Here is a 17736-nt window from a genome sequence, read left to right as displayed (position 1 = left end):
TAAATAGGACTCAGCATTGTCAAGATTTTCTCCCTCTTATTTCTCATATTCCTTTCACACAGATTCTATTAAGTTGTATAATCATGATATATATATATATATATATATATATATATATATAAAGTTTAAATTTGGAGAGCTCTTATAAAATTAAAGGCTATAGGAAAATCTCAATATATAATTCATTTAAGTTTACATTTATATTTGAAAATGTGTTTTTTCAATGTGTATATGTGTGTGCACTTGTATATTTCTCTGTGTATATATGTTTACCTAGATTTTAAGCTACTTATGAGATAAGATTTCTGAATTGTGTTTTGTCAGCAATGAGAATTATGCCACCCTCAGATGTTACATGTACATGATTTGTGATTTCAGTGACTTTTAAGGTCAGTGACCATGTGGCATAAACTTTAATAAATGAATAATATAGCAATATCATTTCTGTTCATTCCAAAGTATCATGGGACCACAGTTCTAACAGCCCATTATAGTGTTCTGACCTAACCTTCAAAATGTCAATAAATTGGATTATAATGTGAGCCCTTCTAAATGTCTTTGAAAGAAGACAAATGAACGTTATGCTATCATGAATCTACCTCTGGGAAATCTGTCTTTTAGAAGAACAGTTAGTTAATATTTTTGCCTGTAGCTGGTTCTACTTTATTTTACTTTAATTTACTATCTTCCAGCAATATTTTCACACATATGAAATGAATACCTTGAGTGAGAAAGTTAGAAACAGAATTTTAAAAATAATTTAACCTTCAAGCCCTCATCCTATCCAGTTTTGTGATTTTTGGCACTTTTAATTCATAGAAGATTTATAATATCAGCCTGCTTCAATCAGTGTGAGATCATGTCCATGTAGACGTATTAATCAATTATAGAGGTGACTAACCACTGTTGGAAATCATATTAGACAAGGATAACAAATAGAAACACAGGCGCAATCATTTTTAGAGATGTGCGAGATGTGCATTGTTGCTTCTCACCCAGAATACAGAAGAGCCCAACAAAACTCTATTCAGGAATATCTCTCTTTTTGTTGGTAATAGGGAAATTCTTGCTGAGCATTTTTTTTTCTCACGAGGGGCTTATATACTCAGTTCATGTAACCATGAACATTACAAAACCTAGAAACACCAAAATTCTAAAGCAGCAGAACCCAACTCTCTGTTGCATAGGTTTCTATTTGGATTTATGAGCACCTGCTTGTATGGGGGGGGGGGCTTTCTGAGTCTCAATGATCCTTTCTTCTCAGAGATCCCAGTGGGCCCCTGGTGACTGTATGTATATTTTCATAGCTTCTCTCCAATTCTCAACAAATATTTTTGGCAGTTTGCACTTAACCTAAGTTAAGCCAATCAGAATGGCAAGCATAAAGAAATCAAACAACAACAAATGCTGGCGAGGATGTGGGGAAAGAGGAACTCTTTTACACTGTTGGTGGGAGTGAAAACTAGTTCAGCTGTTATGGAGATCAGTGTGGAGATTCCTTAGAAAACTGGAATAGATCCACCATATGATCCGGCTATACCACTCCTGGGTATCTTTCCAAAGGTCTTGAAATCAGAGAACTACGGTAACATGCATACCCATGTTCATAGCAGCACAGTTTGTAATAGCCAAAATATGGAACCAACCTAGGTCTCCATCAACAGACAAATGGATTGCAAAATTATGTGAAATACAGTCAATAGAATTCTATTCAGTTATAAAGAAGAATAAAATAATAGCATTTGAAAGAAGATGGAAGGAACTGGAGAACATTATGTTAAGTGAGATTAGTCAAGCACAGAAAGAGAAGGGACATGTTTTCTTTACTATGCCCAAGCTAGGGAGTAGTGGTAATACCAGAGGGACTCTAGATGATGGAGGGGAAATCTCAGCAAAACTAGAATGGAAGGATAAGAGAGGAAGAAAGCTGAGGTTGATCAATGGAGGAGCTACATCTGAATATGTGTAATAGTATACATATAGCATGGTTAACCTGGACACTCGTTATTGGGAGGCGGAAGGGGAATGGGAGGGAGAGGGCACGAAGCACAATATAAATGTACACCATTTTCTCTATGTTCCACATATAAATAAATAAAATATGGAAAAATAAATAAAAATATAGGAATAAAGCTCATAAAAATAACAGTTGCCAGACTGGGTAGTGCACAACTGTAATTTAGGTTCTTGAGAGACTGAGACAGGAAGAATTCCGGTTTGAGGCTAGCCTTAGTGACTTAGCAAGACCCTGTTTAAAATAAAGTATAGCTCAGATGTAGAGTTCCCCTACATTCAATCCCCAGTACCCACCCCCAAGATGAATCATAGTAACCTAAGAGATACTTACCTATGAATTATTTTTACTTTTTCAAACATTTATTTAATTGTATGTGGCCAAATAATTGTGCTAATTATAGAGCTTATTTAGTGAGTATTTATTGAATATCTACTGTATTTAAACTTTTTTTGTAAAAACTCACAGAGAATTGTATTTAGTGTGTTAGTTACTTTGTTTGAAGGGACAGGTCACTATGGTGCCAAGACTGGTTCCAAACTCCTGGGCTCATTGGACATCTAGCCTTAGTTTCCTGAGTATCTGGGGCTACAGATGCCTATTACCATGGCTTACTCTTCCTGATTTACTTTATGGACCTAACAGTAATTTGTGGAACTTTTTTCAAAATGACCCATAAGGTCTACTTCTCATTAACTGTACCTAATCATTGGTTGCTGGTGAGGAATTGTTACCTGTGTAGATCAGTTTAGCACATATTAGAGAAATGTATCACATTATTAAGGTCTTATTTATCAGAGATCATGAAGATGCTACAACATTTACTTGAACTTTGGGGCAGCCCATATAACTCTGTTTTCTAATGTAGCTTTAAGATAACATTTTCATTCTCCCAGTGATGTTTCAAAATGGAAGCAGACCGGAGAATCAAGGCACTGTGTGTGGATTTTCTGGTAACTAGACAGATAATAGATAAAACTCTGAATGCTGGAAGATGAGTCAGTTGCTAGAAATTCTTGAGGGCTAAATGAGGCACCATGTGAGAAGAGCTAGTGAGAAGTAGAAAATTCTGAACTACTTCTAAAGGGTCAGAATGTATGTCAGGTCAAGATTTCGTGGGAACTGGATTGTTGGTATTAACTATCTAAAGAAGATCTGCCATTGAGGCTACTGGAAGCCCTGGAAGCCAAAACTAAAACCAGGGTAGAGAAGCAGTCATTGTCTGTGGTCTTCAGGCAGCACGGAAGTGAGGATACTTAAGCTCTTTGAAATGAATGTCAATACAGACACTAGAATATCAAATTCTATGATACCAGCTGTTAACAGCTCTTCTTATTCCAGGAAATAATCCTCTAGTTTAAAGCTTCTTGTGAAAATTTGTTCATGGAGATAGAGAATGTTTTAATTCTATTTGAAACTTATAGATCTTTCTGGAAGTTAACAAACTGACATTCTGGTTTTATTCATCACACTTTTATGCATTTGTTTTCCAAAGTTTAGTACCCTGCTTTGAGCACATTAAGAAAATTGAATTGTTATAACTGTAAGACTGATAAGCGAGACCAATATTTGGAAATCCACATTAAAATACTGTAATAGTGTTAACCCAACTCATTTCTGCGAAACAAGAAATGAATTATCCGGTGAACTTTATTTGTCATATATGATATCAATATTTCCAAATAAACATCTTTAAGAGCAAGAAAAAAAGGAGTTTGAAAATTGGAACAAATGTCAAGGGGGGAGTTGTTTCTTAACATTCCTGGAGTTGCTGAGTCTTTCGTTGGCTGAGCTGTGATGATCACTCAACTCTCTTTAATATCACGATGGGTTTTGGGAGAAGGAAAAGCAAACAATAACCAGGCAATAAGAGTTGAAAAAAACATCAAGTCATAGTCAAGTTTTGGTATGGTTCATAGGTTCCCATGGTGATACCAGTGTCTTTTGCCTGTTGATTTCTGATTGATCATAACAGCAACAGAAATTTCAGCAATTTTTCTTTGTAAAATTTTATTTTTATCATGGTAATAACCATATGCATGAGAAATTTAATCATTTACTTTATATATAATACTTTTTTGAGTTTGAAAGCTGCTTTGTAAAAACTCCAGAGCTCCCCAACTTGCAAATTAGTAGTCCAGTTTAAGATTTCAGTACATGTTCTAATTTGATTGGAAGTGGTTATCTAACAAGATAACATTTGTCTGAAAATTAGGTAAATTAAGTGAGATATGCTAACCAAATTAACACAAATGAATTCTAAAGTCTTCCTAAAGCTCTTTAATTGATCCAAAAATTTATGTGATTCTAATAGTGTCTAATATTATAATTGCTATACACAGCAATAAAGAAGATACAATATATCCTTTGTAGGAAAAATGGATGGACCTGGGGAATGTTATAGTAAGTGAGATCAGCAAGTCACAGAAAGTGAAGGATCATATGTTTTCTCTCATATGAAGAAGCCAGGGGAGTAATGGAGATACCAGAGGGACTTTAAAGGAGGGGAAACTCTAATGCAGCCAAGGAGGTGTTCTAGGGGAGGGTTGGGGAGAGGGAGAATCAATGAAGGAAACACTTCCATTGACATTACATACATATATGAGAATACCAGTGTCATTCTCAATATTAGATATGAGGAAGGGGAGCGGGGAGGACGCTGGGGGAAGCTCACCAATGCCGTGTGCATGTGTGTCACAATCACTACAAACTATATCATGATGTGAGATGATAATGCACAAAGTATTCAAAAACATTATAACTGAACTATAATATGAAGCATGTACACTGTAATGTTTCCTATGCCACATTTTAACACATTGAAAACCATCATATTAACTTGTGCCATCAGGCTAACTTATGCTACATGGAGCACCAAGTAATTTTCTTCTAATTCATCATTAACCACCTCCAGAGACAAACCACCCATGTTTGTTCCTGGACTATTTGCAAAGACTCCTTGATTATTAGATGTGGTTTCTCAGTACAAGTGTTTGTTTTTTTTGTTGTTGCTGTTGTTTTTATTTCCCCAATTCAGTTTTGCATAGTCTTAGTTATATAAGATTTCTAAAAGCAATACTTCACTATTTATTAATATTTTTAACAAGCTACAAAGAAAATACAGAGATAAATTGGTGCTGCAAGAGATAAAAATATCATAATTCTCATCATAGTTTCTGCTTTAAATTTTGATGGAACATTTGAACTTTTAAAGTCATTTTAAAGTAATAAAATATGTTTTTATTTTTTTCCATTTGCACTTAATCTATTGAGGTTGCCTACAAAATTTCATTTTATTAAAGTTTCTGCTGGCTATGGTGGTGCTTGTAATCCTAGTACTTGTGAGGCTAAAACAGGAAGATCACAGGTTAATGGCCAGAATCAGCAACTTAGTGATGCCCTCTAAGACTTATTGAGAAGCTTCTTCAAAACAAAAAATTAATATGGATGGCAATGTCTCAGAGGTAAAATGTCCTGGGATCCAATTCCCAGTACCACACACACCACAAAGTTTCCACAGAGAAAAAATATTTGAAAAATACCATTGCACTGGGATTTCTTAACCTTAACACCACTGACAATTTGGGACAGCTAATTTTTTTTATTCTTAGGGGCTGTCCCATGAATTGGGAGATTTTTATAAACATCTCTGGCCTTCACCTACTAAATTCTAGTATCAAACTGTAACCCAGCATAGAATATAAATCTGAAAGAGAGTTAAGGTAGAAATATAACTTATTAAATATAGATCTTTTGAACTCTTTAAATTATATAGGGAGAACCATTTGATTTTTTGAAAAAATGTTACCAATTCCAAAGTGCTATAAAACATATGTAAGAGTGCACAATCCATATGAATTTCAGTGATTCTCAGACTCCACACACCAGTAAACCATCTCCAAAAAGATAAAATAGAGGGATAATGGAAGTCCAGGTAGGATATTTGGAATTCAAGTGCCAGAATTTAGCCTAAGAACATAATCTCTACTGAAGCTGACAAATATGTTATAAACTGATTCCAGGACAGTATTTCTTCTCTGGTTATATGCTGCCTAATAAATGGGCCAGGGTTTCAGAAACAAATCTGAAAAATCTCTGTAATAGTGGGGAATGTGAAGCATCATAAGTCATACAAGGCTGGTTTCTTTGTTGTTGTATTAGGTTCTGGCAGGAGAGGAAGGTAGGCTTTGAATTGTAGTATACATTCCTTCTACCCAAAAATTTGTAAATATTGTCAGAGACATTTTTCAGACACTAGTAATATGGAAAGGGCAGTGAGATAATAGCAGCTATAATAATAAGCATTATTAAGTATAGAGCACTGGGCTAAGAGCTTTGCACACATTAACCGCATGAGTCCTCTCAGAAATCCTTAGTAGTAGGTGCTTTGATTGATGAAGGCACTGAGCCTCATGAAGATAATTTATTTAATGCAAACTCATACCACTAGTGGAAAAAAACTTAAGAGTCAACCCAGTATGCCAACCTTCAAAATATTTACTCACAACATTTATAGACAGCTTTACTATGATGTCACTGACATCATAGGCTATTATGGAAAATTAGTTAATTATATTAATTATGAATTTGATAGAATCTATAAAAGGCTAGCAAAAAACTAAATTCAAAAGCAGATTAAAATGATCATAAACAATGATCAAGTGGGATTATTTCTGGAATACAAGGATAGCTCAACATATGAATATTAATCAATGTGACATACTGACTTAACCAAATAAATGTTAAATACATGATTATTTCTTTTCTTTTTGTGTGGTACTGGGGTTCCTGGAAGCCCTTCTACCTCTGGGCTACCCTCCCAGACCTATTTTTTATATTTTTATTTGGAAACAGGGTCTCTTGAGCCAGAGCGGCTGGCTTCCTGTGCGATCCTCCTGTCTCCGCATCTCAAGTGCGGGGATTACAAGCTTGAGCCACCATGCCCAGCCAAAAACATGATTATTTCAAAAGATGCACAAATAAAACATATGGCAAGTTTTAATATATTTTCATGATAAAAACTGTCAAAAATAGGTGGAACTTACCTCAAAACAATAAAGAAAAACCAAAAAATTCAGGCACTTATGTCAAAACCATAAAAAAAAAAAATTAGAGTTAACCTCATAATCAGTAGGGCCTGAGATAAAGGCTGAAGGTTTCACATCCCTGGAATTTAAATTATAATATAAATCTATAATAATCAAAATATTAAGATAGTGGCATAAAACATATACATATACCAATTAAGCAGAACAGAGAACCCAGAAATAAAACCATACATTTCTAATTAACTAATCTTGAATAAGTCTGCCATGAACACAAAATGAGAAAAAGATAATCTCTTCAACAACTACTGTTTAACAGACTAGGTAGCCACATGCAAAAGCAAAGAACAAGAATGAAATGAAATTTTTCTCTTATAACATACTTGAAAATCAACCCCAAATAGACAAAAAACCTAAACATAAAAATAAACATTAAAATTTCTAGCATAAAACATAAGGGAAACCCATTTTTACATTTTTTAGTAATAATTGTTTAGATATGATCCCAACGTTCAGACAACCAAAGCAAAAATAGAGTAGGATTATATGAAACTAAAAAGCTCTGCATAGCAGATAGAACAATCAATAAAATATAAAGGCATCCTGTAGAATGGAAGAAAATACTTGCAAGCCATGTAAATAATAAAGATGTATAAGGAAGTCAACACATCAACACCCAAAACAATTAACTTTATTTAAAAATAGGCAAACAACCTAAAAAGATACTTCTCTAAAGAAAAAATTCAACTTTAGGAGGTGGAAAGACACGCCCACCACAGTTCTTAGACAGGGAAAATAAACATTATCAAAATGGCCATGTTATCAAAAGCAATCTGCAAATTCAATGCCTTGCATATTAAAATACCAGTGCCAATTTTTTTTTGGGGGGGTGTTACTGGGGGTGGAACCAAGAGGCTTTCTACCTCTGGGCCATACTCCCAGACCTACTTTTTTATATTCTATTTGGAAACAGGGTCTCACTATGTTGCTGAGAGCCTCACTAAGTAGCTGAGGCTGGCTTTGAAACTGTGCGATCCTCCTGTCTCAGCCTCCCAAGCGCGGGGATTACAAGCATGCGTCACCACGCCCGACTCCAGTGCCAATTTTTTGACAGTATTGGAGATGGAACCCAGGAACATTATACCTCCAAGCTACACCCCAGCCCTGTTTTTCAGTCTTTTTTATTTCTTGAAACAGGGTCTCACTGAGTTGTGAAGGGCCTCACTAAGTAGCTGAGGCTGTTGGTGAACCATGATCGTGGATCCTCTGGTCTCAGCTCCCAAATGCTGGGATTCCAAGCATACACCACCATGCCTAGTACCAATGTCATTCTTAACATAGCTAAAAAGAAAATAAAAGCACCGAAATTCATGTGAAAGGACAAAAGATCCAGAGTAGTTAAAGCAACCCTGAGGAATAAGGCATCACAAATTTTACTACAGAGCTATAGAAAAAAAAGGAGCATAGTAATTGGCACAAAAACAGACATATAGACCAATGAAATAGAGGATAAAGAAAAAATCTTTGCACACATAGCCAGTTGATTTTTTACAACGATGCTAAAAACATACACTGGATAAAAGAAAAGCCTTTCAACAAATGGGGTCAAGAAAACTGGATTTCAAATATGTAGAAGAATGAAATTAGACCCCATTCTCCCACTTTGAAAAGAGTCAACTCAAGATGCATCAGAAAACTATAAATTAAACCAAAAACATTGCAAATACTAGAAGAAAAAATATGGCCAATATCCTAACATTTGGGCACTAGTAGTAACTTTACCAAGGGACCCCTAAAGCTCTGGAAATAAAATCAAGAATCAATAAATGGGATACCATCAAATTGTGCTTTTGTGCAGCAAAGGATAAAACCAAGTGTCAGTAGAGAGGGCCTATAGAATGGAAGGTATCTTTGATGGTTATTTTTCTGATAGAGAATAAATATCTATACTATATAAAGAACTAAAAAAAAAACCTTAACACCAAAAAATACCAAATAAGCCAATAAAAATTGGGCTATTGAGCTGAATAGACACTTTTCAAAAGAAGAAATACAAATGGCCAAAAATGATTTTTTAAATATTCAATATCATTATATATCAGGGAAATGCAAATCAAAATTACCCTGAGACTGCATCTGACTCCAATTAGAATAGCAATCATCAAAAACACAAAAAGTAATAAATGTGGGCGAGAATGTGAGGAAATAGTAGCTCTTATACTCTCTTGGTGGGATCATAAATTAGTACAACCACTATGCAGATCAGTATGGAGGATCCTTAAAAGATTATGAATAGAACCATTATATGATCCATCTGTAACACTCCCCGGTATCTTTCTAAAAGAATTAAAGTTAGAATATCATAGTGATAAATGCATACCCATGTTTATAGCATCACAATTCACAATAGCCAAATTAAGGAACCAATATAGGTGTTCATCAGCAGATGAATGGATAACAAAGGTGGTATATTCACACAATGGAATTTTACTCACCTATAAATAAAACAGAACTATGTCGTTTGTAGGAAAATGAATGAAATTAGAAAATACTATGCTAAATGAGATCATCCAGCTGAAGAAAGTCAGGGTCCTATGTTTTTCTCTCATATGTGGCAGCTAGAAGGAAAATGGAAACAAAAGGTTTTCTTAGTCAAAGGAGAGAAACCAATAGAATGGTGGAAGGGGGTTGAGGGAGAGTAGTCTTGGGGAAGGAAATCATTCAAATAATGTTAGGTGCATACATGACGATATCACTACAAATTCCATTAATATGTATGGGGTAGGAGGAAGGAGGAGATAGGTGGGATATGGAAGTAAATACACTGTAATGTGTGCATGTATGTATGTAACACTTTGAGTCACTTTGATATATAAGTACAGTGCACCAATGGTAGTGTAAGAAAAGAAAAAAAAACAAAAAATTGAGATTGTCAATAAGCAGATGAAAAGGTGCTCGACATTTCTAATTAGATGGGAATGAAAATCAAAATTACAATGAGATGTTACCTCACATGTGTTAGGATGGCTACTATAAAAACAACAAAAAATTCATTAAATTTTAGCAAGGAGGTGGAAAAAGGGGACTATTTGTACACTGTTGTTAGGAATGTAAATTGATAACAGCTTCAATCTTCTTACTCAAGATTAGTTTGCTTATTGGGGATTTTTTTGTGGTTCTACAAAACATTTAGGATTGTTTCTTCTAGTTCTATAAAATAAAATTAGTATTTTGGTAGAAATTTCATTGAACCTAGAAATTTCTTTGGGTAGTATGGACAGTTTGACGATATTAATTTTTCTGACCAATGAAAATGAGATATATTTTCATTTATTTGTTTTTCTAAATTTTCTTCATCAACTTTTATAACTTTCAATGCCCAGGTATTTCCTTCTCTTTGGTTATTCCTAAATGTGTTCTTGTTTCTGAAAAATAAATGGATATATTTATTATTTTCTCTTTCAGAGATTTCATTTTTGATGTCTTAGAAACACCACTGATTTTTGCATTTTCTGCAACTTTACTTAATTCCTACAACTTTACATAATTTATTTATAAATTTCAACAGTTTGTTTCTGTGGTGTGTGGAGTCTTCAGAGTTTTCTACATATATGATCGTACCATCTACAAAGAGATAGTTTTAATTATTCCCTTATGGTTTTGATGTTTTTATTTCCTTTTCTTGCTGATTACTCTGACTAATATTGCCAGTACTATGTTAAATAGCAGCAGTGGTAAAACTGGGCATCCTTGTCTCAGTCCAGATATTAAAGAAAAGCTCTCCATTTTTCTATATCTACTGAGATGGTCAAATGATTTTTATTTTACTAGGCTATATCATCTTAATTCGTTTTGCCTGTACCCTCTTTTCCATTGACTTTTTACGTTTTTTACCTTGGCATTCACTGATTGACTGCTGTTTATACATACTTATATCTAGGAATAAATACCACTTGGTTACAGTGTATACACCTTTTGATGTACTGCTAAATTTAATTTTATAGTAAATTTTGAGGACCTTTGCATCATGTTCTTCAGAAATATTGGCTTATAGATTTCTTTTCTTTTCTTTTTTGTTTTGCGGGTCTGGGCATGGAACTCAGAGACATTTGACCTCCGAGCTATTCCCCCTGCCCAATTTTTTATTCTTTATTTTGAAACAGGGTCTCACTGAGTTGCGGAGGGCTTCACTAAGTAGCTGAGGCTGTCTGCTAACCGCAGTCCTCCGGTCTCAGCCTCCCAAATGCTGGGATTACAAGCGTGCGCCACCACGCCTGCAGATTTCTTTTCTTGTATGTATTTGCATTAGCTCTAGAATCAGGACAGTTCTAGTTTTGTGGAATGAGTTTCTGAGTGTTCCTTCTTCATTTTAGAAGACTTTAAGAAGACTTAGTATTAATTCTTTACATGTCTGGTCGAATTCACCCATGAAGCCATCTGGTCTCTGGGCTTTTCTATTTTGAAAGTTTGATTACTAATTTAATTTCTATATTTGTTATTGATTTGTTAAGACTTCCTATTTCTTTTTAAAACAGTCTTATCAGGCTATGTGCTTCTAGGAAATTATTCACTTTCACTTTTCCATCTAAACTATCCAATTTGATTATGTTTAATTCTTCATAGGATCTCCTGTAATATCATAACATTGTTATGCCTTGTTTCTTCCATCTGGAAAACATGACTTGGGATTGTAAAGCCTGTAAACAAAATGCGGCCACTTTTATGATGTCTTCTTTCTCTCTCATTCTGACAGGATCACAACCACAGCTGCATGTATGATGGATCTTCGGAGATATCCTCTGGATGAGCAAAACTGTACCTTGGAGATTGAAAGCTGTGAGTTACAAGGGAATGAGAAAAAGGAATGCTTGCTTGTCCCAGTTAATTTCAACCTTTCACTGAGTTAATTGGTATTCAAATAATTTTAGATGCAGTTTTTTTGCCAATTTTTCAAGGGACTTATAGTCCATGAAATTTTCTCTTGCATTGGTGGTTCAAAGCTCACTTCAATTAAGCTACGTTTTACAGTACTGGAGATGAAACCCAAGGGCAATGTACCTCTGAGCTACACCCCCAGCCCTATTTTTCAGTCTTTCTTTTTCTTTTTCTTTCTTCTTTTTTTTTTTTTTTTTTTTTGTGGTACTGGGGTTCCTGGAAGCCCTTCTACCTCCGGGCTACACTCCCAGACCTATTTTTACATTTTTATTTGGAAACAGGGTCTCCTAAGCCAGCGCGGGCGGCTGGCTTCGAACCTGCGCGATCCTCCTGTCTCTGCCTCCCAAGCGCGGGGATTACAAGCGTGCGCCACCACGCCTGGCCAGTCTTTTTATTTTTCAAACAGGGTCTCAACCTCCTGAATGCTGGGATTAGAAGTATGCGCCATCATACACAGCTAAAAGCCCACTTATTTTAGCCCAAAAATATATAAACTCATGCTTTCTCCTTCTTAAAGTTTTTTTCTAAAGCTTTCCAATTGCAAACTGCATTAATAAGAGAGAGAAACATTTAATATGAAATGATTATAAATTACCTTTTAGAAAAAGTATGGTAGAGTCCTGTGTGAATGATGTGTTTTTACTCATGAAAAAGAACAAGATGATAAATGATCCCTCGTAGGGTTTGAGCTTGTGCCAAAGTATTAATATTTTTTAGGTCTAGATTTTCCTTTGTCCTCTGCGGCTGTTTTTCATTGAATGCATTCTCAACACTGTGAATATTTTAATCACTGTGATTTAATCTGATCTACTATCTTTTGTTATTGTTTCTCATACATTAATCTGTAGGCATCTGAGGCCATTATTGTGAATACCAGAAATAGACCATTTCTTGGTTTTGAGAGGTGCAGAAAGGACCAGTAGATAATTCAGACCATCCCTATATCACGTAGTGTAATGTGAGAAATTAACATATGGTATATTTAAAATACGTTAAAATACGTTCTATGTCTAAACATCAAGGACAGAAGGAAAAATTAGGAGATTAAAATGACTAGCATATTATTGAAGAATAAATGTTTCCTTAGTACATGCTTATTAAGAAATTACATCAATTTTCTAGTCTCATTATATACACACATAGAAATAAAGATGTTAACCCTAAATAGAGACATAAAGATTTTTCTGCAATAAACAAGAAACTTCATGAGCTAATTTCAAAGATCATTAAATAAAGAAGCTGGTTAATATAGAAGAGTGTTAACTATGAAAGTACCGATGATTACTTTTGGTTTAAATGCCAAAGACTACGGAATTCAAACCATAAACCTAGTTGTTTTTTTAATGGCAAAAATGCTTTATAAACAAATCAGAATCACAGTTCACTGTTACTTTTGAACACTGGTCTGGAGAGAGAAGAGTAACTCATAAAATATTCTTACATATGGTTTGCCTTTTGCCTTTGACTTCTCTTCCATTGACTTTTTAATATTTTTATCTGTACTTCTTCTGGATAGCATTGGGATCTATTCCTTAAAATTCTAACATTTTATGGCTTACATTGTTTACTTAAAGGAGCAATACATTTTGACAAGTACTTGAATTTATTCTGTGTTATAAATTTCAAGTACTTGAAATTATCATCATTCTTTCCTAATTCATATTTTATTTATAATGCATACTGAGTTCTCCTACTATTTCTCCTACTATTGTGGATTGTGTTAAGTTGGAAATTTTTTCATATTAGAATAGATGACTTTTAGGTCCATTTATCATATTATATATGACCAAAAGCAAATCTGTAAATGAAGCAGGAATCAGACATAACTTTTTTGGAGTGGAAATTGGAAAAACCCAGACAGCCAACTAGTCCAAAATAACCATAAAATGTGGTGTTAGACAGTAGATAGTGCACCATTCATATGAAAATCATTAAGGTAATTCAGTAAGTTGTAATAAATTCTCTAGACAGAGGGATAAGCTTAATAGTGACAAGTATTCCAAAATTAGCCAAAATGTAAGAACGCAAGCAGATGATAACCATCATCAAGTTGTTCTAGCAGCAGGCCAGAGAACTCTAATTTGTAAAGATACTTTTATAAATCAGAGCAAAAATTCATTTATGTAAGAATTTGTGGAATAAGTCTAGCAAAGTAGCAACTTGGAAGGGAGGGCAAGAAACCATGGACCTGACTTCTATTTGCCAAACTAAAGGGACTTTAGACATCATATCACACCCTGTGACTAAAGTATTCTAACAACATTCAAGAGATGGATCTGAGGTTCTGAGAAATAAAATAACTTGCCCAGGGTGATAAGGCAAGCATAGTGGTAGACTGGGGATTCAGATGCAAGTGTTTTGCTTATTTCCCATCGTAGAATCCTGCAATCAGCAAGTGAGTAAGAGAACACGGTACCAGTGACCAGAATCATAACCACTGGGCTAGACTGGGAATGCTGAATGCACTCAAGGCTTGTTTGTGTTTTCCAAAAGTAATCTTTATAGAGGTGAGAGTAGATCTCAGAAACTGAAACAGAATTTTTTTTTTTCTTTTTGGTGAGACTGGGAATTGAACCTCTGAGCTATACACCCAGCCCTTTTTTTATTTTTTGTTTTGCAAACAGGGGCTTGCTAGTTGCTAGAGTCTTGCTATGTTGCTAAGGCTGTCCTCTAACCCACGATCCTCCCATCTCAGCCTCCCAAGTACAGAGATTATAGGTGCGTGCCACCACATTCAACAAGAATTTAGCTTTTAGGTCAAGGGTCAAATGATTGCAGCTGCAGAGAGAGGATGATCTGGGATGTAGAAAGCCAAGTAGGCCTTAATTCTACTGATATCACACTTTTTAAAAGTCTCAGATGACAATGTTGTTCACCTTTAACATTTTACTTAAAATTTTATTTCTTCTTAATAATGAATTAAGAATAAGTCTTAAGAGTAAGCCAGATGTGCTGGCACATTCCTGTAATCCCAGTACTTGGGAGGCTGAGACAGGAGAATGGCAGGTTAAAGGCCAGTCTTAGAAATTTAGTGATGACCCTCAGCAATTTAGCAAGGTCTTGTTTGAAATACAAAATAAAATAGGGCTGGGTGTGTAGCCCAGAAGTAGAATAGTACTGTGTTCAATTCCCAGTACCAAAAAAAAATTTTTTAAGAGTAATAAGTTCAAGTGGTGAAGTAACATATGTCAATAATATAGGAGTTGAATATTGTTTCTTATTTCTTCCTAAATATATAATATAGTTTCAATTCCAAGTATCAATAAATACTTAATTGATTATTCATGTATTTTAACACTTCATAAAAAATGTCATTTTCTGAAATGGTTTTCCTCGAATGGTCAGTGTCTCAAGACTACAACTGAGCTGTAAAGTGATTACAAATGAGAGCCTCAAGCGTCAGGACGTAAGAATAATAAAGCAGACATTTCACTGATGGATGATTGAGCCCATCATACTTTTGTGACCAATGGAGTGGAAACTTTGCATGCAGTACAAATGTTACTACTTTGTATGCCCTTCCCATTCAAGGCTGGGGAAATGTTTTCCTTGGTTAAGTCCTTTGAGACAAATTAAAGCTGTTTTGCTTATCTTTAATGTCATCTAATCAAGTAAAACTGGAAGAGCTATAAAAGCTTGTTAAATTGAAAATTTACTTGAACTTGGAGCAGATTAACAGCGTCATAGCCCCGGGATGCTATAAAATGAGTTAATGGCATATAGAAAAATCAATCAAAGAATTTAAAGAAGATTTAAAATTTGAAATCAATAAAGCTATCATGTGAAGGTTTCATAGCCAGAAGTATCATGGAGATATGGAAAGGTTTTTGGTTAACTATCATAGAATCAGGTTCCTTTTTCTGTTTTTTTTGCAGCACAAATTAAGGAAAAGTTTTTACCCTATTTTCACCTCTCATTATTCTCAAAATAAGTAGAAGCCAATCCAAATCTGAAATCTCTGTCTTCTCACCCATCTCCTAAACTTCCTTATTTACCATTGTGATTTAATCTCTATATTTTAGTTCTTTTTATGGGCTGTCCCTGCCCCTGTGTTCAGGAGTCCTCTCAAAATTAATTCTTTCAATGTACATACCGCTCGGGCTAATCTATCAAATTTACAGTCTTGCAACTTCCTCTTTTTCATAGTCTGTAAGCAAATTGAAAACCTTTCTCAAAAATACCTCTGGCCCATCCCTACAACAATTCCTTGAGCATTTTCTTAATCTCCATACTTTTTTTTTCTCCAAATTACTTGAAGGAAAGGTTTATAATGTTGCCTGTGGCCTCAAATTCCTCTCAACCTACTATAATACTGCCTCCCTACCTTTCACCTCCATTAAAATTTCCTCAGAAAGTCACGCCAGTGCCTTGATCTTGGACTCAGACTATAAAACTGTGGAAACAAATTTCTGTTGTGTGTAAGCCACCCAGTTTGGGTGTTTTGTTATATCAACCCAAGTGGACTAAGATACTCATGTAGCGCTTAGCGGTACTTGTTTTCTCCATGTTTATTGTTCCTTCTCCCTGTAGATTATGAACTCTGTAAGAGAAATGATTATTTTCTGGTTCACTACCCAATAATTAAAATCTAGCCTAGTACATGATAATAAATATTTGTGACATGAATGTATGCTAGCTAAATTTCTTAGCTGCGAACTCTTCCAATCTTTTGAATTTTAGAAGATAAGCATAGTTTTAACTTTTCAGTTAAGATTTAAAGCACATATATGTTTTTTACTTACAATAAAATACTCTTTCATTTGTACAATTTCATGTTCATGTTTTAAAACTTTTTCAAAAATTCAGATTGTAAATGTGTCAGCCAAGTGCCAGATAAAGGAAAACCTAGCATTTTAATTACTTTAGAAATTTCAGTGGGCTGATAAACATCGTGAAACATTGATTGCTTTGGCCTCAGCATAAGCCATTAACTAAGTGCCTCCTTCCTACTACACCTCAGCCATGTTGTCAGAGGTAAAATTTAGTGAAACCTAGCTATTTTTCTACTGGTTTCTCATTGAAACAAATAACTTGGAAACTTTTATAAGCATTGTCTAATGTATTAAATTTAATGAACCAACCGAGCGTGGTGGCCCACGCTTGTTATCCCAGCACTTGGGAGTCTTACACAGGAAGATCGCTCAGGTTTGAAGCCAGCCTCAGCTACTTGGTGAGGCTCTCAACAACTTAGTGAGACCCATTTTCCAAATAAAATATAAAATAGGGGTGTAACCTGGAGGTAGAAGGCCCCTGGATTCCACCCCCAGTACCACAAAAAATAAATAAATAATTTAATGAACCACCTAACTCTATTAATCTTAAAATGTTGTTGTTTTGTTAATTCACATGTTTTGGTAGTGTCAACATTATACAGAATTGTGTGTGTGTGTGTGGGTGTGGGGTTGAAACCCAGGGGCATTCAACCTCTGAGCTACACCCCCTGCCCTTCTTTTTTTCTATTTTGAAACAGGCTCTCACTAAGTTGCAGAGTGCCTCACTAAGTAGCTGAGGCTGTCTGCGAACCACAGTCCTCTGGTCTCAGCCTTCCAAATGCTGGGATTACAAGCATACCACTATGCCAAGCTAATCAAAATTTTAAGCAATCGTCACATTTGATTATTTCCAGTAAAAATTGTTTATTTTCCACAAGAATAGTAGATGGTTAAAAATGTATCTATCTAATAAAATGATTTCACCTAATGATGGAAAATTTTCTAAGAAAATGTAAAGTTTGTAGAATTG

General features: G+C 34.9%; 1 protein-coding gene across 1 annotated transcript in view; it reads left to right on the top strand.

Moving 5' to 3' along the window:
- GABRB1 (gamma-aminobutyric acid type A receptor subunit beta1) overlaps positions 1-17736 on the top strand; it is a gene marked incomplete at both ends in the record, with an annotated part of 422118 nt that overhangs the window by 320870 nt on the left and 83512 nt on the right. The window contains one exon of the mRNA XM_080697393.1: positions 11813-11895. Coding sequence (XP_080553519.1) covers positions 11813-11895 — 83 coding nt within the window. The remainder of the gene's footprint in view (positions 1-11812; positions 11896-17736) is intronic.

This window comes from Muscardinus avellanarius (assembly GCF_963383645.1).
Source record: "Muscardinus avellanarius genome assembly, chromosome: 6".
NCBI lineage: Eukaryota > Metazoa > Chordata > Mammalia > Rodentia > Gliridae > Muscardinus > Muscardinus avellanarius.
The sequence above is the reverse complement of the archived record's forward strand: the minus strand, read 5'-3'. Positions and strand labels throughout refer to the sequence as shown.